We start from the raw sequence: 20,839 nt of genomic DNA on the forward strand, positions 1-20,839 counted from the left end.
CTGGAAAATGGCCTATCATCCGCCATTGATCAGGTATGTATGAGCACATAGGCAGCAAATGTGAAGCCCAGGAGAAAGCACTGATATTACCAGTATCTCATTTAGGAAATTAAAAACATGAACAAGAGAAAGGGACAATTAAGACCTCAAGTATTGAGGTTTACTGACAAGTTATTTGACAAAATGACAAAAACTTTAAACATTAGGAAGAGAAAGCTCTTTCAGCAGCATAGGAGACGCAATCATTAATCAGAGTGACACAGAACAAGAGTTACATCTGTTTTCAATTTTGACCAAGATCCTTGAAACAAAGAGATTTCTCCAGTTCAGATGCAATCTTAAATTTAGAAAGCTGGCATCTCATTGCAGCCCATAGGCTTTGAAAGAATAAGGAAGCAAAGTACAACCCTCACCCAGCTCTAAGCTCTAGTAGTATTGCTGTGGATCTGTTATCATTTAGGTTTATCAGGTGTCTTAACTTCTTCGATGAGTAATACTCAATCCAGTTTTACCAAGCATGAGTATGTTTGCTTGTGCTGCAAAAAGACTGTAAGATTGTCCATCATATACACAACAAGCCAAGGAGAATGAGAAGTATGCCTCTCAGAAGTAAAATATTTTACAACGCAATAATTATTAATTAGAATAAGATAAATAAATAAGAAGATAAAAGATATCACAACCAGTCACAGCCTTGCTTGTGAAGAGAGCATCCAAACCAGCCATACTGAACTATTCTGAATTTTTATTTTCCATTTCCAACAGCTACCTGGAAAAATAATCTACATAAAAAAATCAACACTGATCCAGTCTTAAAGAAACCCCAAGACACAAAAACAGTACTATACCACACATATAAAATCCTTGCAAATAGGTCTGGAAGGGCTAGAAAGAAAAAGTGACATTCACAAAAGCAATGAGTCACAGCATTGCCAAGACATACTTTGGTTCCTGTGAAATAATCCTCATCTCACTGCTCTGCCATTTACTTTGCAACATGCCAGCAACAAAAAATCAGGAGGAGCTACTTGCATCAATTTCCTGAGTGTGGCTGTCAAGGCCCTCTTTACCACTAAGAATTAATTTGTAAGCTTGGACATTAATATAAAAGAGTCTTAGCGTGTCAACACCAGATCAAAATTAACTGTTCCTGTTGCTAAACATCTTTGAAAACCCTGAACTTCATTTGCACCCTTGAGTAGAAAAAGCAAGACAACAGCATGAAAGACCAAGTATTTCACACTTGGTGATGCTGTCCCAACTCTGAAAATCACATTTCATATAACTCATGTTTGTAATAGTGACAGTATTTTATACATGGAGAGGGGAACATTAGGCACCTATTTTCTATGCAATAGAAAATGATGCTAGGATTTTGTGACAAGATGTACAAATAAACACTCATTTGTTCACTTTTGTGTTTGATCTGAAGTAACATTCCCAAGAGCTCAGAAACACACAAGAAACGCACAAAGCCAAACATGCAACTCCCCAGCCACTACAAACTGGGCCATTAGCATCAGATCACTGAACAGAATTTTCAAGTCATGTTTAACATCAGTGATTCCTTTCCCATCAATTTAATTCCCTAACCCAGATCACCACACTCAGGGATGCAGCAGTGCCAGCTTATCAGAGTGGGCTGAAACAACTGGTTTGGGGCTGGGGAGAACAATACCCTCTCCTTTCACCCTCTAACCCGAACAGCTGTTTTCATGTTTACCTTGGTGTTAAGTGAAGCAGCACCCCTATTTCTGGTCCAAATTAGTTGCAGTCAGGTGGACTTTACATCAAGCACTCAGCTTACTTAACACTAGTATAAAACACTAAGTAGCTCACAAGCAATCAGCCTGTTGACCTACCATAAGCAAACACAGTGTAACTGCCACCCGAGATCATGCAGGAAGTCAACCAGGTTCAGAAGAAGATTCAGCTAAGATCCAAATGTTTTGAAGTTGCCCAAGCTGATCACTAACCCTGTTGTTACATTCCGTATTCCTAAACTACACAACCAGCAAAACTAAGATCACATCCTTTATGCCACGTGTGCATTTAGAATAACAGCCATGGCCAAAAAAGAGCACTTACAGACATGTGCTGAGACTCTGCATGGATGACTGTTCTCACCACTTGGCCCCTTCTCCAGCACCTTCAGGGAGTGTTTGCTATTGGCATTTTAAGCAGCCCGGATCTAGGCTGTCAGACGGATGTGACCTGCCTGTAGCAAGAGAGGGAGATCCTTTCCATGACCTTCTAACTTCCAAAGAGGCCCTTTTCAGCAGCACCTGGAATTGGGCCAGAAATTTCTTTTCCTCAATTCTGACGTGCTGAATCCTGGCAAAAAGGTCAAAAATACTTAATTCATTGTCTTATAAATTCCTGATCTGTCCAACAGTTTAAAACACAATTAAAAGTTGAAAGACACTGTATTTCTCCTTTTACCTTTTCAGAAATGCTTTGGTATTTTAAAAGTTGTTCACTTTAAAACATTAATTATTATTTTTTTAATTTTTATTTATTATTTAAAGCATTACTCTATTAAAAATAAAGCACTGTTTGCTTTTACATTCTAAAGCAGGTAACACTCAAACTGAAGTATATTTTCAGTTCAGTCCCTTCCAATGAGATATTTCCACAAGAAACTGCCCAGCCAGCTTCTCTCTGAAGCCCAAATTCCCAGAAGACCCCTTTAAATGAGGATGGCCCTTATGTAGTAGACAGGCAGTCCAAAAGATACCTGTTAGCTAACACAGTTCTAGAAGGATTGTAAATAAAGAATACAACTTAAAGTGTAAAGTATTACATCTGTTTCTAAAATAAACCTCATGCTGTTGGATAAAAGTCTAACTCCACTCATTAGAGAAGCAAGGGGAAAGCTTTACATACGCTGATGGTTAGGTACTCCTGTGGGTACACACTGAGTCAAACATCCAGCACCTAAACAGGAAGCAGAAAACTTGAAACAAAAAAGGAAGAAAAAAGGCTGACTTGGAAACTTTTTAGTGTATTTCCACTCCTTAATGCACCTGCCAGCTGCTCCCATTCTGGTTCACATTATGTTAAATCCCTTTCTTGACACAGTACACCACTTCTAAATCATACTCACCACTGCCCTAACACATTGGTTCTTTCCTACAGCTGCTTTTCTTTGAAATGAAACTACAGAATTAGAATTAAATCTGTTTTATGGAAATAACTACTCTAGAGATAGGAAACGATTTTTGCTAACTGGCAGAGAGAACCCTGACCAAAGAGTCAAATATATACAGTTGTTGCCAACAGGCAACCACTTGACTTCCAGGACAACATGAAGTATTTCAGTAGCAAACTCATACTTTTTAAGCATTCAACTTTGTGCAAACTTGTTATTGCCAGAGCTACACCAACACCAAGGCTGGGCTTAACTTCTTTTGGGAAACAACGACCTATTTATTATATGAAGCACCTGGTATGTCTTAAAAATACTATCTTTCCCTAATAAGGTGTGTTCAATTAAAACAATTCTAAGCACCAGTAAATTATTAGCAGCTGAAGCAAAGATTTTTAAGAGCATTTTGAAATTCATTAACATGTTAGGTACATCCATGTGACAAAGTAAAAAGAAATAAAAAGAAGCATCAGCAATTTCTTAAGTGTTTTAATATACCATAACCTCAGCCTTTCAAAAGCATGAGGAATTCCTTTTGAATTCACAGATAGTGTTAATCACCCAAAATTTAACGGCACAAATAAAACTCCTGTCAATTTTAAGGCATGTTCCTAACATGTACATCTCTGCCTGACCTGCTGTGTGGCACTTTCAAAGCCTGATTAATCCCCATTCCCAGCTGAGAAAATAGAAGCTAAGAAAATAGTCAACTTAAAAAATCCCTGGCAAGTCAGATACAGAATTGAGACCAAATCCAGTGCTTCCAACTCTTACCAATAGACACCATCCACTTAATCAGTCAAAATAAAAAGCACTAATGTGTGCATTGTCCAACTGAAGTAAGGCACAACTTCAGGTAAAATCATGCTCTGAGATCTAGCAAACCTTGAGTGGTGAAGTAGGGCTTGAAGACTTGCATTAACAGAGAGCTCAGTCTACAGCTTGCAACCTGGGCCCAAGCTAAGCAGGTCAGAAGGAGATCTCAGAGACCTGAACAGGCCTACTGCCTTTTACCACTTGCATTTAAATGCAAATAAGAACTTTCTAAAATCTTACAAGATCACAACCTCAAGACACCATAATTCCTAACAGCAAAGCACAATAAGAATCCTCAGGTCTTCTAGGAATGATGCAGTGTTTCCTTGCTAAAAGGCCTTCAAAATCAGTGCCTTGCCTAAGGGTTTCTTGCCCTTTGCCCCAAGGCAAGTACCCTGGACTCCTTTCCTCTTCCAACCTACTGCCTACCATCCTCCTGCACAAGCATGGCTGCCCTCACACCATACCAAGAGCCCAGGGCTTCCCTCTTGCTCACACACACTTCTGTACCCCTTCCCGTGTCCTTGCTATACCAGAAAGTTGGAGAAAATGCTGATTTTTGCCTACCAAAGTCCTGCAAATACTGAAAGCTTGCAGAAGATGCAGCCTCCTCCATGGTCAAACTGACCTTGCCAAGAGGCAGAATCAACACAGCACCCAGTCAAGCACTGCATTAAGAGGACTGTTATTGTTTTGGAGAATGGACCTAGTAGCTCAGCCTGGTACTCAAGTGCTGGGCGTGATTCTTTAGCAGCAGTGCACTTCACATAGCAAGTGGTAACCTCAGCACTTAACACATTAAAACTTAACTGAAAATGTACTGCTACTACCAGAGCAGGCACAGAAACCTCCCCAATACAACATTCTGCAATCACGAAGCTCTCTCCAAGTTTTGAGCTAGACAGACAAATCTGATTTAGATTTAGAAAGGAGGTGCATTCTTGGAAAACTTAATACTGAGCTTGATGCAGCCTTTCTGAATCTCAGCCCTAGTCCAAGAGAGTGCCCCTGGTTTCACAAAAACAGAGCAGAACTGATCACAGCAACTACATTTCTAGAAAAGGAACAGAGGCTCCACAACCACCTTCTTCTGGCAACTCAGCTTCCTTTTCCCAACTGCCAGCACAAATACATTAGGATGCATGCTAATACATGGTACCTGGCTGCTGCAGACCTTTCCTTCCCCTTGCTCACCCTATCACCTTGCTTCTGCTACCTATTCCTGGATGTTTTGGTGAGTCAACTCGCTTCCAAAGCTTTCTGCCTGCATCCCAATTTCTGACCTCAGGACTTGCATCTCTGCTGGTGTTATCACTGGGCCTGGACATCTAGAACAGTGTCTCTGTAACTACAGGGTTGTTTTCAGAACAAATAGCTTTTTCTTTGTTGTAACTACTACACAGACATGTCAATAGATGCGTGTGTTGTAAGAAACAATAATATACTGGCACAAAACTCACAGGGAAGCTTCCAGTGCCTTAGAAAACTCCTAATGCAGAAAACAGATAAAATATACAAGGAAAAAATCCCACATACTAAGTGAGGAAAAAAAACCCAACCAAGAAACAACCAAAACCCAAACAAAAACCTAAACCAAACAACTGATACAAGGACACTGAAGCAGAAGTATCTTCTGTTAATAAAACACACAGACCTAGATTTGGATCCTCACGGCTTTTCACATCACCACAAGAACAAAAACCTGCAGCATCAATACCCTTAACACTTATTCTGAAGTTTCTGAAAAACCAAAGGTGCTTGAGTAATTTTCTTCCTTAAACACAACTGAAAGGCTGAGTTAAATACCACAAGTACACACGAGTTTTTAAAAGGATACATTTTAAAACAAGCACAGGATGTGACCTACCATATACAGGCAAAGCCTTCACCCATCCACTCCAGCATCCCTCCCAGAGAGGGAACACAAGGAGATTCCTCGGGAAAGAAGCTCCCCCACAGTTGGCCAGAGGTCCAGCACCTAACTGCACAAGCTTCTTGCCAGTAAATCAGCCTGTGACATGGTGCCATGCTTGTCACACACCTCAGATCCACCAAAATACATTGCACTGTGCTAAAAAGTGCAAGATATATCCACAGAGGCATTATTCCCCATTTAATGGCCCATCAATTTTGTTGTAACAACTATGTCAGCACATCCAACTTCAACAACACAGATTTGTTACTTGTTCTCAAGCATTTCTATTCCAGCCTCAAGAACTGAAATATCCAAACAGTGAAGTTTAGAGTAAGGCCTTTCCTTCCTCTAAAATATTACTCAGCCAATTTTTTTAAATGCTATTATTTTAAAGATCCTACTCAAAAAACATGTAACACAAAGGCTTCGCCTTCTTACATTTCTATGTTGCTTCTATTTCAACCCGTTAGTCTGTAAGAATGAAATCACTGATTCGTCAGTTCTCTAGTAACATTAAAACTGCAACAGCTCATTTGGCTACACATGGGTACTTCTTAGCCTGCCTCCACAGTATCTCTGAAAGCTAAATCGCTTCCATCTCCTAAATGAAAGAGCTAGTCCCCATTTTTTTATGGGGGTACCATTCCAGAGCTCACATTGTGAGGACACTTCATACTGCAAGGTTGGTCCTAGACTTCCACAAGAGCAGCTCCCTTTTTTCAAGTATAAAAAAAGACAAAACCAGAGAAATATGGCAATAAGAAAAATTAAAAACCCTACAATATGCTGTGTTTTAATTGCACCTAACATTGCCATTATTACAAGACCTCCAAAATAACAAATATTAAAATGCTCCAGCATCTGGACTGTCTTCACTCACCGTTAAGGCCGCAGATGAACCAACTGGTTTGTTTTGGCTACAGGCAAAGTGCAAGACTGCTCCTTGAAAGCCAGCTGGTGAACTCTCCCAAACAAACCTTTGGGCAGCTGCTCCCACGTACCAAGCTAAAATCAACTTTATTTGATTTTAGCTGCTCCCCGAAGAGCCTCCCATTAAACAACTAAACCATCCTACATGGCTTTGACTGAATAAATGCCAAAAGCGGTAACAAAAATAAAGCAGAAAACACAGGGAGGAGAAAAAAACAAGCAGGTTTGGTGCACAAAGAGCAACAGCCTTGTAACTGGCACGAAAAGACGTGGTCTAATGGCAATCCAGGTACCAGAGCAAAGACAAGCGATCCATCCAACAACCTGCAGTGCCCGCATCGCCTGCACTCGCTGCACTGGACGGGTAGGGCTATGTACTCCGCTTCGCTACTTAAACAACACATTTCTTTCCGTAAGGGCTTGTAACAGCAACACCCGAACTGCTGCTTCCCCACAAGTACCAACAGCCCCCCTCCCAGGCGGCGAGATCCCTCTGGGCGGACTCCCGGGGCGGGGGGCCGAGGCGGGGCCCACCGCGGTCCGCAGGAAGCCGGGGCCGATCTCCGGTCCCGCACCGCCGCCCTGTTGAAGCCAGACCAGGCGAGGCGCTCTCGGCCCTGCCGCCCTCGGTGCCTGGCGCGGCAGGGACAGCGGCCCCGCGCTGCCGGAAGCGCCGTGAAAAGGGAGCGGAGCGGGGCGGGGGGGGGGTAGAGAAGCCACCGCCCCGAGTTCGCCGCCCGCCTCAGGCCCGGCCCGACGGGCTCCACAAAGGACGGAAGGCGCGGCCGGCAGGTGGGAGCGGACTCACCGGGCTGGGGCGGCGCCTGCCGCCTCGGAGGACGGACGGGCTGAGCGGGGCGCGGCCGCCACTGGGCGCCTCTGCAATGGCGGCGGCGTCGGGACCCACCGAGGCGGCGGCGGCGGCGGCAGGAGCCGGAGGGGAAGCGGAACCGCCGCGCGTGGCCACAGCCCGCGAGGGCGGGCGGGGGCGGGGCGACGCTCAGGTGACTACAAGTCCCGGCGGGCGCCGCGCCTGCGCCGGAAGCGGGTTTCGCGGCGGGGGCCGGCTGCTCCGCCTCACCGCTGAGGGACTGGAGAAGGAGGGGCCGCGACAGCGCTGCTCGAGGCCTGCTTCCGCCCCCAGGCGCCCAAGGCGGAGCAGCGCTGTTCTGGGGTCACGTCATTAAGCTTTACATACATAACTTCTTTTGCGGTGGCCTATAGCCAGCTGCAGGGCAGAGACACACCAGACCAGAAAAACAGAGGCAGAACACTTCTGAACTGGCTCTTCTTCACCCTTTTTTTACATCTTCTGGCATTTAAATTTGAGATGATTCACTCAGTGCTGCATTTTGTGAGAGGGAAAGTGATTTGACACAGCACAGTGGTGTCACCTGTGTCCTTGGCTCCTTGGGGCGTGCCCCGGCTTACCGAGCGAACAGGGCTCATGGCAGCAGAGTCAATGACCACAGAAAACTCACCCCTACAGACCTGCCTTATTTTAGCCCCATTCTTTCAAGAGCAGAACTACAGAGTGACTGCTGTAAGCTGGCACAGACTGCTTTGGTCTGCTTCCTACCACAGGCAAAGCTGTCATCTTCACTCCTCTTTGTATGCTGCTGTGTTACTTTCCCGTTCTGACTCAATTCTGTAGTTGATCTTCCCAGGATCAAGGTTTTGCAAATTCATCTCTGCATGTACCTCTTGACAAATCACAGCAGGTTTGTGAACTTCACACTTCCCTCAGCTCTACTTCCCTTCCCTATAAGGTCTCCCTACTTATCACTGCTTCAGCCTTGTACCCCTAAACCCAGTCAGCTGCCACTACAAACCACTCAGAATCCTTTCCCCCCTTTCAGTCTTCTGTCTCCATCCCCAGACACATTTTTTTAAACCAACTAGAAGGACTGGTTTGTGATTCAGAAAATCTTAACTCCTAGCATGTTCTTTAACACCCCTACTTACCCATTTTCTTATGTTGCTCTGATTCAGGCCTTACACATATTAATTATAGATAATGTTTGTGTCCATCCCCTCTTTCTAGGTTCTCTTTCTGAGAATTCACTCATTTGTCTCCAGAGTTACCAGGAATTTTCCAAAGGGAAACAACTGCTTTGCAGCTCATCCTCTGTGTCTGGAAGTGATCCCTGTAGGACTGGCACCTGCATCCTCCAGTGTTTGGCACCATCAGGGCATGCCTACTAAATGACAGCAATTTTCAGTATGGGAAAGAAAGCTTAACTGGCAAGTTCCTTCATACTGAACACTTACAAGAGTTACTAGATTTATTTACAGCTTTGGAAAAAAAAAAAACCCAAACCAAACTACAAAAATCTCAAAATAACAACAAAAAAACCAACCCCAAAAACCCCACCAAAAAACTTGTCTACTATATGTATAATACAAATGCTGCAGATATAAAACCAGCATCCATCAAGAAGTTCTGTGATTTCTCTCATAGTTTACATTGATCAGAATAAGAATTACTCAAGTTGAGCTGAAAAGCTTATTGGTCGGATCTTCAAATATTTTAGATACACTGAGCCATGTGCCAGCCAAAATTATTAGTGCACTTTTAAACCCTTCTGAAGTCAACTATTTGTTTAGTATTGACAGTGCTAAGCCCCCTGTAATTCAAGCCCCTTCTGCCTCAGTTTCTCCTATGGCATATTACCACTAATGTGAGTTTCCATTCTCACATCTTCACTTGTACAGATTCCCAAGTTATCCACTTACTATATGTTCTCTCATTTGTCCAAAGGATATTACCTTTTTCTTTCACACAGCTCTGATACCAGGCAGCTTGTTTTAGCTAAGGAATTCAACCTGTGATACTCAACTGGTACTATCTGATGTTAAAAATCCCAAAACAAATAAACCATGAGCTTTCAGGTAATAAAGACCTACCAGAGCTGGGTGACAACCTGAGATGGTGCCTTTCCAAGGGTTAGAATGCAACACAGAATGACTTACCTCTGTAACAGAGAGCAAAAGAACTCAACTCAGGGAATTAAAAATCCCACTCAGAGGCAAGCATTACCACACTGGTCCACAGCCCTGCTGTAATGTGATTAAACAAGCCACCAAATCTCACTGCAATTGTTCAGTTCAGTGTCTCCCTTCCCCCAAGCAGATGCAGAGCATGACTCCTCTGAGGTAGCGGATGAAGGACTGGCGCAGCCACTGTCATTCAGCATGGTCGAGGGAAAACAAGAGCCCAGTGTCAGAGCACTTGCCAACCTGTCGTGGGCGAAGTCACAAGACGAGCTCTCTATTGAATTCAGCAGAAGCAGAGGAAAGATGCCCAAGGGATCCTGAAGCTACAGCTGGACAGCGATGAAAGGCCAATTCTGATGATGAGAAGCCTTGGCTGCACACTGAGCCCTCAAGAAGCCAGAATTGAAAACCAGAATTTTCATTCATCCCTTCACACACACTCTCCCAAAAATCACCTGCTTTTACTGCCTTACTCTCGGCTTATAGAAAATAAAATCTATTTTCTCCACCGACAGTCCCAGGAGTTACTGTAAACTCATAATGCCACCTACTGACAATGGGAAGAAACAGCAGCCGACCCCTTCTGTCAATCCCGAGCAACTTCGGGTTTCCATCAAGTATTTTGCTTCCCATTCCCTTGTATTTATCAGCTGTTCTGACAGTTCAATGCAAGTCTTCTAAGTATTTGCTTCTACTTAGTATCTATTCACTAGTTTTTATCTTCCAAGGGTTACTTCTTCCCACTTCTGAAATAGAAATGTCTTTCAAGTTATCTAAATTCTTTCTAAACCAATTTGACCAAGAGCAACTAATCCCTCCAGTTACTAGATTTAGGATAGTTAATTATTATTAATTATTTAGTTATATATATTATTATTTATATATATTTATATAAATATATATAAAGTGTATATAAATTTTTATATATTTATATGTTATATTAGTTAATTTATATAATTAATTATTTAGTTATTAGGATTATTTAAGCCTTCTCCTGCAAGCACAGAATGTCTCTTCACAAATTCATACATAACACATCTGGGCAACGAGCTTAAAATTCAGAAATTTAATGACTAGTTGATGTTTCTCATACCCACGGGCTATGAATATGAACAAACCGCAGGTTCTGGTGTGTGAAAAGTGTTCGTAAGAATTGGGCCAAATGATTATAACCCATTATGGGACCCTCTTACATTATTTATATCAAAATAACAGTGAAATAGGATTCATTTAGGAAGCAGATGTAATACTGTAAGTTTTGCTGGATGGAAGTTAGTCATTCCATATTTCTTTATTCTGAGCAGGTCACCTCAGAGAATTGTCCATATTTGCACACGGCTACGAGAATCAGACTGGAACAGAGCACTGTGGCAAGAAGAGTCACGGCACACACCATGGAACTATGTTGCCTGAGCCCCACTGGAACCTGCAGAATGGATTCCTCATGTGCCTAAAAAGAAAAATAAATGGATGACACACATTTAACAAGCTATTTATTTTTGACTGCAACTTGGATGATTATTAAATATATTTAATTATCCCTTTGCTAAGGCTTCTTCTGGGACTCAAAATCAAACTGTTTACAGCAAATGGAGCCCCAGCTGCTCCTGCATTACAAAGCACAACAAATTTATCTGCTCAAAATCAATACATTAGCATTTCCCTGATCACTGGGAAGCCAATTTTCTCCAAGGTGAACAACTATTTAGTTTCTCTCTTTGATGTGTTGTTACAAAACCAAGAAATTTGTTATGAGCCAAATGAGTCTTATTTCTGAATCTCTTTACTACTGCAACCCTTTTGAGTATCAAAGGCAGTCGCTGACAACAGTAAAGATCCCACTTTCCTTGGTTTTGACTTAGAATAAAGAAATTATGTGTTTTCCTAGATACTCAGCCAATCAGATAACAGCCAATCAAATAGAAGTGACCTTTTTTTTAAGATGCTATTCCGTCAATCTCTGCAGTTTTACTCCTCCTTTAGTTTGGGTATAAAGTAGATTTCCATTTCACTACTCTTCTGAAGCACCTATGTTTTAAAGACTTTTCTTAGTTTGACCAGTGCCAATTATATCCTAGAATTCCAAGTAAACAATAGTTTAGGAACTGAGGAACAAAGGGAACAAAAAGGTGAGGATGTGCTTATCATAAAGATCAGAAGAGCACAGAGTTACTAGAAGTATGTCAGAAGGGCAGGAAAACCCCCACTAAAAGCCAATCAGAAAGGAAGAAAGGACCATCCCTAAGAGGGAACTGCACAACTAGTCTTTTACTGATTAGTTCCTGTGCTATGCAAGTTGCTGTTCACAAGGGAAAAGAAAAGGCAGCAATTGTTAGAAGAGAAGCAAGAATTCCCACAGAAATAAGAACTCACAGGCTTGTGTGTTACACTGTACCACTGACAAGGGCCAGCATTTTTGCCTGAGCAGGCAGCTTCCACTTCAGCAGGCTTCCAACACTCTGCTGGCAGGCGATCTGTGGAAGATGTTAATACGTCAGCAGGACCCACACAGGATGAAGCAATATAGTCTGCAAGGCTTTTCCAAATGAGGTATCTTTCCTTCACAACAGCTTGACAGAATCTACTCCCTGAAAGCCATGTGAAACAGCACTGACAGAAATGTGCCGACTAATCTGCACAGTCAACTAATCCGACTAATCTGGGCAGTCTTTATCATGTACTTTGTAACTCTTTCCAACACAGTAGGTGCCCAAGAAACAATTTCACCTGGGTGGTATCTTGGCCCTTCCACCATTAACAAGGCAAAGAATTCATCATTGGCCTGTAGACCCCTCAACTTTAGATGTACAGTTATTTCTCTTCCCCCAAAACAAAATCATTCTTTCATTTCTTGCTGGCCTCATGGTGGCACATGCAGGAACTCTCCTCCTATACTTCAAATGCTTTCATATAAAAAATAAATATGTTTATTTTTTTATTATTTACTGTTTACATAAATAGTAAATGTGGGAGAAAAATTGGAAGACTTCATACCCTTTTTAATTGACCAGGGAGTCTTCCCTGCCCTTAAGTCTATCCCAGAAAATGACTGCTCAGATAATGTGCAAATGATGACACAGTAGCTGAGAGTCATTAGCACATTTGACGTGGCAACAAGCAAGAATGATTTTGTGAAAGAAAATACAATTTGTAGCAAAAATCTAGGATTTCATTATTCATGTAATTTGAAATACTGTCAATGGATATCATTCCTGTTTCACATGAGTCTGAGACTCAAACCATTCTAACCTTCAGGCACAGAGTTTTCCTCATCCTCCCCTTACCATGCAGTGAATGCAGAAGTGTTACAAACCATCAGAATATTCTGATTACTCTAAATGTGACAGTGAATATTAAATATGCCCTGCATCGCTTCAGCTGCCAAAAGAAACACTGAAAAAGCCGATGAGCACCCAACTCCTTACAAGCCAAGGACTGTGACAAACAAATCAACTGCCGGTGCTGCCCTCTACAGCACAATGGTACAACAGCAGCAGCACAACACCATGAAGTGCATTAACAATCTGCCTTTGGTCAGGCAGCAGCAGCATTCAAAGAGGAAGAATGGGGGTCTTTATCAGGGCCAGTATCTTCCCTTCATGTTCACATGACTACCGAGAGCTCCATCTCCAGGAGACAAATACAGAACCAGATTACAACCTCCATATTGCCCACTGTTACTCCTCTCTCCCCAGTAGAACAGGTAACAAAAATCTCACTGTCACAGCAGCAGACCAGCACTTCTGGGCTCTTCAGAATAACCAATGCTTCCTCACTGTCTTCTGCCGGCCGGTGGTACCGGCCATGCACAGGCAAGGCAGCTGTAAAGCAGTGAGAACACCAAGGGTCAGGTTCCAGGTACAGCAGAACTAGAAGATCTGTGGCTAAGTACTCAGGAGCCTCCACATCAACAACCTCAGGAATTAGCACTGCCTGTAAGTGAGGAAAGATACAGATGTGGCTGTGATCAGACTTCACACAAGGGGGAGATGTGGGATAAAAAAAATAACATTTTGTGCATGATTCTGGGATTTAAGATGCCACTGTCTGCTGTGGTGATCTACTTGCAGCAACAGAAAGAAAAAGTATTTACCTTATTCTATTTTCTAACACTGGGCCTGATTTCATGGTCAGGAAGAAAATTCTGTCCTATGGTGGTTTGGGCTGAGGTAATTTTCTTCATAGTAGCTGTATGGGGCTATGTTTTAGATCTGTGTTGGAAACTGGTTGACAACAACAGGGACATTTCATTACTGCTGAGCAGTGCCTACACAGCGTAAAGGTCTTTTCTGATCCTCACACCACCCCACCAGTGAGCAGGCTGGGGTGCACAAGTAGTTGCGAGTGGACACAGCCAGGACAGCTGACCCCAACTGACCAGAGGGATATTCCATATCATATGGTGTCTCACTCAGCATATAAAACTGTGGAAGAAAGAAGAGATCTGAATGTCCCCTATTCAGAGTGATGGTGTTTGTATTCCCAAGTGACAGTTACATGTCATGGAGTCCTGCTGTCCTGGAGATGGCTGAACACCTGCCTGATCATGGGAAATTGCGAATGAATTCTTTGTTTAGCTTTGCTTTGTTTAGCCTTTTGCTTTACCTGTTAAACTGTCTTTATCTCAACCCATGAGTTTTCTCACAACACAAAATACCCTGCACACCAGGTGATGCTGATCAAGCCAAGAGATACAATGAGATGTCATGAAGATGATATGCCATGAAGATGTGGCACCTCCTTCCAGGAAAAGGAGTTTGTGACCTTGGTTCAATGAGCCAGATGGCCAGAGATTACAATTTCCTGAACATCCTTATCTGAGTACCTGTCAGATATCTTAGCTTTGGGGTTGTTACCTTTGTTAAATTGTGCTGCTGTAGTGATGCCAGCTCATAGGGATCCACATAGATTCCTGGTGGAAGATGAGTTCTAGCTGCTACTGTGCATCCTCCTGCATGCTCCCCCACTACACCAAGCTCTACCTTCAATAGCAGGTCCCTTAAAACAAGCAACAGAAACAAAATATTTATACCCATACTTCAAAAGATGACAATCCCTCTTTCCCCACACAAGAAATACACTCTCAAATGTGCAGAAACGAGCTGCAACTCTCACTATGTGCAATTAATTCAGAAATGGATCCCTCTCGAGCCATGTTGTGCTTCTCTAGTTAGGATGAGGTAGTTCATCCTAACTCCACATCCATAACCAAAATGAAGTTTTGCTTCTTTGTTGATGTCTCAGTACTACCAACGGCCTCCACACAGTTCTCAGAAAAGGGCCTCCTATTCCTCCTCCACTATAGCTTGCAATTGTCACTTACTTGATCATGCTAATACATTCTAGTGCCTAACCATGCCTACGTTAAAACATCTCAGTGCATGGATACAACTGTGTATGAATTAAGAGAAGCTTCTTCACAGGTAAATTTACCTTGCCCATTATTCTGATGCAGCTTGCACACCTTACCTGTGAAACCCCTCTTTCAAAAGCTCCTGTGTGACAGTGGCACCCTCACAAACAGCCTGCACACCTAAATGAGCACAGAATGAACAAGTAACGGCATAAGCACACATCATTATCACACGGACAGACAACAAGCAAAATATATATGTACATATAATCTATGAGCACACTATCTGCAAAATCTCTCTCAGAGAAGGGCAACAGCAATTCACTGAGACCAGCAGCAGAAGTTTATTAGGTCACTGCTCGACGGGCCTCCACAACTTCTGCACTGGCCCGAGGCTGCCCGGCCGGCTCCCTCAGCCCCAGCACCCGCAGCAGCGGGAAGCGGAAGGAGCTTCCCATGGTCCCGCCTTACCCCCGACCCTCGGCCGGGACAACGGGGAGCTGCTGTCCCGCTCCCCAGCCGGGCCTGCTCTTACGGAGGGCGCAGAGGAACGCGGCCACCCCGGCACCCCACCACCGCAGGTCGCCCGCCATTGCAGGGCCCGCCTCACGTGGCCTGGCTCCCGTTCCGAGCCCTCACGGAGCCCGCCTGATTCGGGAGGATATATCTGCCCCTCGCTACGCGGCGACAGCGGGACTCACCGCTAAATACTGTCCCGGCGCTTCAGTTCCGCCGCTGTCCCCACCTGCCGCGGGATCCGCAGTGGTAGGGGATAGCCGAGCGCCAAGCCGTCCCGCAGGCGCTAGTTCGGCCAGCCCAGAAGGGGCCTTCGGCACCAGGGGTTTCCGGCGCAGCCGTTGCCATGGCAACCACAGCGGGTAGATCGTGGATACGAGCCCCCCCCTGGTCGCCTCTTCTCGGCCCGTGCGGAACGCTGTCCTGCCCGAGGTGAGAGGAAGGGGCGAGAGGCAGGAAGGGCGAACCCGGTCTTTCCCTCTTACCTCCTCTCCCTCAACGTTTAGGCTTCCACCCGAGGAATTACTTATCTGGCAGAAACAAGCGATAGAAAAGCGGGTTTTTAACAGCAAAAGTAGTCTTCTGAAGCATAAAGTTTTTGCAACAAAGGCAAAATCCTATTATACGTACTTGGATTTGCTTTGAAAAGATAGATACAAATGGATTGATAAGTTTCAAGTATCTTTTATGTGTCTCTGCCACACACCTGGGGATATCATACTCCTTATTTCATATGGTAAGGGAGAACCTATCAGTGCATCGGTCAGCTATAACATGAAGGAGGTTAGGAAGCTGGCAAATCAAAACCACCTGATTGTGTTTCAGAGCTGAAGCCAGTCTTTCATGCCTGGTAGCAGAGGTCTGCAGCTTGCCTTACCTAGTGATATGAAACCTTTCTCCTCTTTTACATGGATCCAGCTTCCTATGTTTATATTTCTTGTCTAGGGATTTCTTTCCCATTTCAGAGATGGAGGCCCACTCTAATGATCACCAGTGACCCTTCAAAAAGTTGTTTCACAGCTCAGTTTGAAGCATCATTTCTCATTTTCAGATGGTAAAAGTGGCTCTTGAGAGAATTCTGCTTTTCTGCCTGGCTCAGAACTATTTTAAAAGGAAAAGGTAGAAGCAGCTGCAGTAAATTTTCAGTATTGAGAACATTATTGCAAAATTGAATTCTTTCTTATATTCTTTTTAACAAAGAAGAGTTTTTACTCAACTTTGAAATAGCTTTTGAAGAATAAAGCATTTTTTCTTGATGTGGAGACATACATTATTTGGGGGGTAAATTTTCTTATTACTGCAGTCTGGAGGGCAATCAGAGGAAATAACCTTAATATTTGGAATATTTTCACTTATTTAAAAGCAGAAGAAAAATAACACATTTGTGTTATTTGGTGCCCTACACTGGGTGAGAAGGATTTGCAGCAGAGATTTATTTCCTCAAGTCTCCTCTAACATTTTATCTGACTGAATGCAGGGATGAAGGCAAGAACAGAGCTGATGCTGAGTTGTTCTCAAGAGCATTTTTGGTACAGACAAATGCAGTAAGGCATAAAAAGAGAAGCTGCTGCTGCTGCCAGTCAGACAAACATTCCCCTCTCCTGCTGCAAGACAAAACTTCAGATAACACTAAAAAGGATGATTATGGATTAACTTCCTAACCTTCTTCATGTTATAGTTGACTGATGCACTGATAGGTTCTCCCTTACCATATGAAATAAGGAGTATGATATCCCCAGGTGTGTGACAGAGACACATAAAAGATACTTGAAACTTATCAATCCATTTGTATCTATCTTTTCAAAGCAAATCCAAGTACGTATAATAGGATTTTGCCTTTGTTGCAAAAACTTTATGCTTCAGAAGACTACTTTTGCTGTTAAAAACCCACTTTTCTATCACTTGTTTCTGCCAGATAAGGAGTATGATATCCCCAGGTGTGTGACAGAGACACATAAAAGATACTTGAAACTTATTTTGTATTTGTATCTATCTTTTCAAAGCAAATCCAAGTATGTGTAATAGGATTTTGCGTTTGTTGCATTTCCTGCAACATTCAGGTTAGTTTTGTGGGAACTCTTTCAGTGGGGTTCCAAGACATTCCCAATTTTTGTGCTATCTGCATTTTTCTAAAGATATATTTTTCAAATATGCTCAGATAACCTGACAGCAAAACTGTATTGTTATATCATTACTGAAAAGTCAGATTCTCCCTGATGTCACATATGGAGTTTCCATGTGAATTATCAGGCAATGCAAAGTTAGAAGCCTGGCATTTAGAGCAGCAAAGGGTTTGGTAGTTAAGCAATTCCTGGCTTTCCAGAGCAATGGATATAACATGCAGTAAATATTGCTTTTGAAGAAACTGTAATAAGTTGATTTACTATCTTATGACATTTTTCACTTTAAAAAAGGAGTAAGTATTAAAACTAAGTATACTTTAGTTACCATTCGACTGTGTAGTACGTTACGTAGCTGTTAGACTAAAAGGTAATCCTGGCCAACCAGTGACAAAAGTCTTAACCAGCAGTTGGCAATCACTCTGCACCCTGCTACTGGGCTACAGAGCACATAGGGATATGCTCAGCTTCCACTGAAACTGGGGAAACTTACACCTTGCCTGCATGGTTTTCTGAATTTGTATCAGTCTGATCTTGATAAAAATAACAGTACTAAGAGACAGTCACACTTTCTGTCCCTTTTTAGTTTCCCTGTTTTTCAGTGAGCTTGGACGTTGCTGAGGACATCTCTCATAAAGCTGAGCACACTTCAGCCAGCAGGAAGAACTGGAATGACTTACATCGCAAAGAAGTGTGGAGTCTGCTTTGAGCCTCCATCCATTATCTTGATCTACACAGAAGCCAGCAAGGATAAGACTCGCCAGCGGATCATGCCTGTCAGGAATTTCTCCATGTTCTCAGGTGTGGTGTGTTTACTTGTAGCATTCCCCTTTCCCCTCCAGACACAGTGAGAGCAACAGCTAGATGGTAATAGCATTTTTAGTAGCCCCTGGGTAGCTTACCAGCATACAGGGAATACAAAGAGGGGTTGTTTTGGGGTAACATTGTCTCCCCTGAGAAGCCCAGGGCTATGTCTTAACCTCAGTAGTGGCTCTGCTAAGTCTGGACATCTCACTCATGAGGGTTTGGGAGAAGAGGATACCTGTAAGTCTTCACAGTGGCTTTCTCTTTAGACTGCAGCATGGCTGCTGAGCAGCTGAAGAATAACTCTCAGCACAAGGCTTACCTGGAAGGAGTCTCACTGTGTCAGCTGCAGAAGCTGTACAGTTTGCTGAAGGGTCATTTGAGAGGAGAGAGCCTTGCTGAGAGCTTGGAAAAGTTTCAGCAGGAAAAGACCATTGATCCAGAAGAAGATATGAACAAACTGGATGATAAGGAGCTAGACAAAAGGAAGAGGATCATGGATGAGCTCTTTGAAAAGAACAGGAAGAAGAAGGATGACCCAGATTTCATCTACGACATTGAGGTTGAGTTTCCAAAGGATGAGCAGCTGGAATCCTGCAGCTGGGACGTGGAGTCGGGTGAAGAAATCTGATTCTGACAAAGACATGTTGGATGGACAACTCAGAGACAAATCTTGGAGTCCTAATAGAAAACGATGTCGGTGTACACAGTCACATTGTTTTCAGCTAATGCACTTGATGCACGTAACATTGGCTGCAGAAAACCCAAAACCGAAGGAGCTACAGCAATTCCAGGTTTAAGTGAACTTTGTTTAAGAAGCCAGACCTGATGAAATGGAAATTGGGCAGCTGAACTTACTGGGTGGTTTTAATCTTTTCCTATGTATAAATGTCCAAAATAATTTTAAGTTATTTAATCTTCCACTTGTTTATATTTCAGTCAGCTTTGCTTGAAAACCTCATCACCAGCTTGCCTTACTGCCATTTCTATTCTGCATTGGCTGAAAATGAAGTGTTAAATATTTATGTCTTGAAAGCAGTGTTAAAGCTTTATAGTATAAGTATGGTATTTATTACTACTTGCTGGGATGTTAAGTGGGTATTAGTCTTTCTGGATAAGTCAACACTGTATTCAGAATCTTACTCTCGCATTTCATGAGCAATGCTTAAATTTCCAGCTTACACAACTATAAACTGTTATATTTAAGAAATGGAAGGATAAACAGTAGGGTTTTTTTGGGGGGGGTTGTTTTGTTGGGTTTTTTGTTTGTTTTGGAGGTTTTTGGTTTTTTTGTTCTGTTTTTGGTTTCTTTGAGACAACCAGGACATTTCCTGCTCTGGAGATATGGGCTCAGAAAGCACTTCAGAGCAAAGAATGCTCACCTAAGACTTCTGCAGCCCCATGTCCCCGAGTTGCCATTGAAGGGAGAAGGGGAGGCATGCAGACACACGTGTACCTCAGGTGACCACAGCAATCACAGTCACACAGGAGATGAAAGGAAAAATGCCTCATGCAAAACCTCCACTCTCACCTGAGGGGTTTGAAGATCAAAACCAGACCCTGAATTGCTCCTACAAATCAATGAGCCATTGCAACTTATGAAGCATAGGGACAAAGGTATTTTTTACCCTAAAGAGGATTTTGTCATTACCCAGCTTTGTTCTACCTACTACAACTTCCACAAACAATTGTTTCCCTAGATAGAATGTGTAGTCACCTGGATTACAGCAGGGAATACAGGTGGCCATCACTGCTACAAGAGGATCTGTCCAAAAGAGATTGCCACAATGCTCAAAAAGCATCATATAATGCTACTGCTTATGCAGTCAACATCAGTGCTCCCTCAACAGCAACCTGGTTCTGTTCCTTTAAATGCTACCACAACAAATATTCACCAAGCTATAAGGTCTTCTATTTATTACTTGCTTCACTTAAATGAAAGGGCAGCCCCTTGCATCTCTGCTGAATCAATACGTTGATACACTAAGGGGGGGAACTATAAATAACAAGTTTCAGGGGCTACTGAACCAGAGCATAGATATTACCACACTATTCCTAAATCCTTCAAACTTTGCACATTGAACCACTTCTACTTCCCATCATCAGATTAGAAAATGATTGTCACTTAAGCCAGGCAAATGCTTACAAACAGAAAACCAGAACAATTAAAATAAATGCTTCCCTTAAAAAAATCAGCATTATTTAGAACATTCAGCTTTACCAAGCACACTGTAGCTGTT

General features: G+C 42.9%; 3 protein-coding genes across 7 annotated transcripts in view; 1 reads left to right on the forward strand and 2 right to left on the reverse strand.

The window, feature by feature from the left end:
• Positions 1-7,756, reverse strand: part of PAK2 (p21 (RAC1) activated kinase 2) — a 39,645-nt gene extending 31,889 nt beyond the window's left edge. Inside the window, exon 1 of one of the 4 annotated variants that reach the window (XM_034064265.1) lies at positions 7,618-7,756. The gene's annotated coding sequence lies outside the window, so the exon portion shown is untranslated. Of the gene's footprint in view, positions 1-2,088; positions 2,181-6,759; positions 6,896-7,270; positions 7,391-7,617 lie in introns of those variants that run through there. The other 3 variants (XM_034064266.1, XM_005143085.3, XM_031043670.2) reach the window with 3 other exon arrangements.
• Positions 7,757-10,857: 3,101 nt separating this feature from the next.
• On the reverse strand, positions 10,858-15,769 carry PIGX (phosphatidylinositol glycan anchor biosynthesis class X). The gene is made up of 6 exons (XM_031043705.2): positions 15,695-15,769; positions 15,276-15,339; positions 14,663-14,804; positions 13,526-13,739; positions 12,180-12,280; positions 10,858-11,256 (listed from the first exon to the last, which is right to left on the reverse strand). The coding sequence occupies exons 1-6, from the start codon at positions 15,750-15,752 to the stop codon at positions 11,098-11,100; spliced, it is 738 nt and encodes a 245-aa protein (XP_030899565.1). The 5' UTR covers positions 15,753-15,769; the 3' UTR covers positions 10,858-11,097.
• Positions 15,770-15,848: 79 nt separating this feature from the next.
• On the forward strand, positions 15,849-19,634 carry CEP19 (centrosomal protein 19). Of its 2 annotated transcripts, none has more exons than XM_005143086.3 (3): positions 15,849-16,107; positions 18,398-18,596; positions 18,869-19,634. In XM_005143086.3, the coding sequence occupies exons 2-3, from the start codon at positions 18,467-18,469 to the stop codon at positions 19,228-19,230; spliced, it is 492 nt and encodes a 163-aa protein (XP_005143143.2). In that variant the 5' UTR covers positions 15,849-16,107; positions 18,398-18,466; the 3' UTR covers positions 19,231-19,634. The 2 variants fall into 2 exon arrangements, with proteins under 2 accessions (XP_005143143.2, XP_030899566.2); XM_031043706.2 differs by having other exon boundaries at positions 15,850-16,107; positions 18,382-18,596.
• Positions 19,635-20,839: the final 1,205 nt, after the last annotated feature.

This window comes from Melopsittacus undulatus, chromosome 6 (genome assembly GCF_012275295.1).
Source record: "Melopsittacus undulatus isolate bMelUnd1 chromosome 6, bMelUnd1.mat.Z, whole genome shotgun sequence".
Taxonomy (NCBI): domain Eukaryota; kingdom Metazoa; phylum Chordata; class Aves; order Psittaciformes; family Psittaculidae; genus Melopsittacus; species Melopsittacus undulatus.

Bases quoted from the DNA above. Each gene is read 5' to 3' on its own strand.
- PIGX (XM_031043705.2), bottom strand. From the start codon at position 15,752: ATGGCGGGCGACCTGCGGTGGTGGGGTGCCGGGGTGGCCGCGTTCCTC. The intron at 15,340-15,694 runs GTAAGAGCAGGC...GTGCTCATTTAG, and splicing joins CGCGTTCCTCTGCGCCCTCC to GTGTGCAGGCTGTTTGTGAG. The intron at 12,281-13,525 runs GTGAGATTTTTG...CATCTTCCACAG, and splicing joins GCTGGTCTGCTGCTGTGACA to ATCGCCTGCCAGCAGAGTGT.
- CEP19 (XM_005143086.3), top strand. From the start codon at position 18,467: ATGACTTACATCGCAAAGAAGTGTGGAGTCTGCTTTGAGCCTCCATCC. The intron at 18,597-18,868 runs GTGTGGTGTGTT...CTTTCTCTTTAG, and splicing joins GAATTTCTCCATGTTCTCAG to ACTGCAGCATGGCTGCTGAG.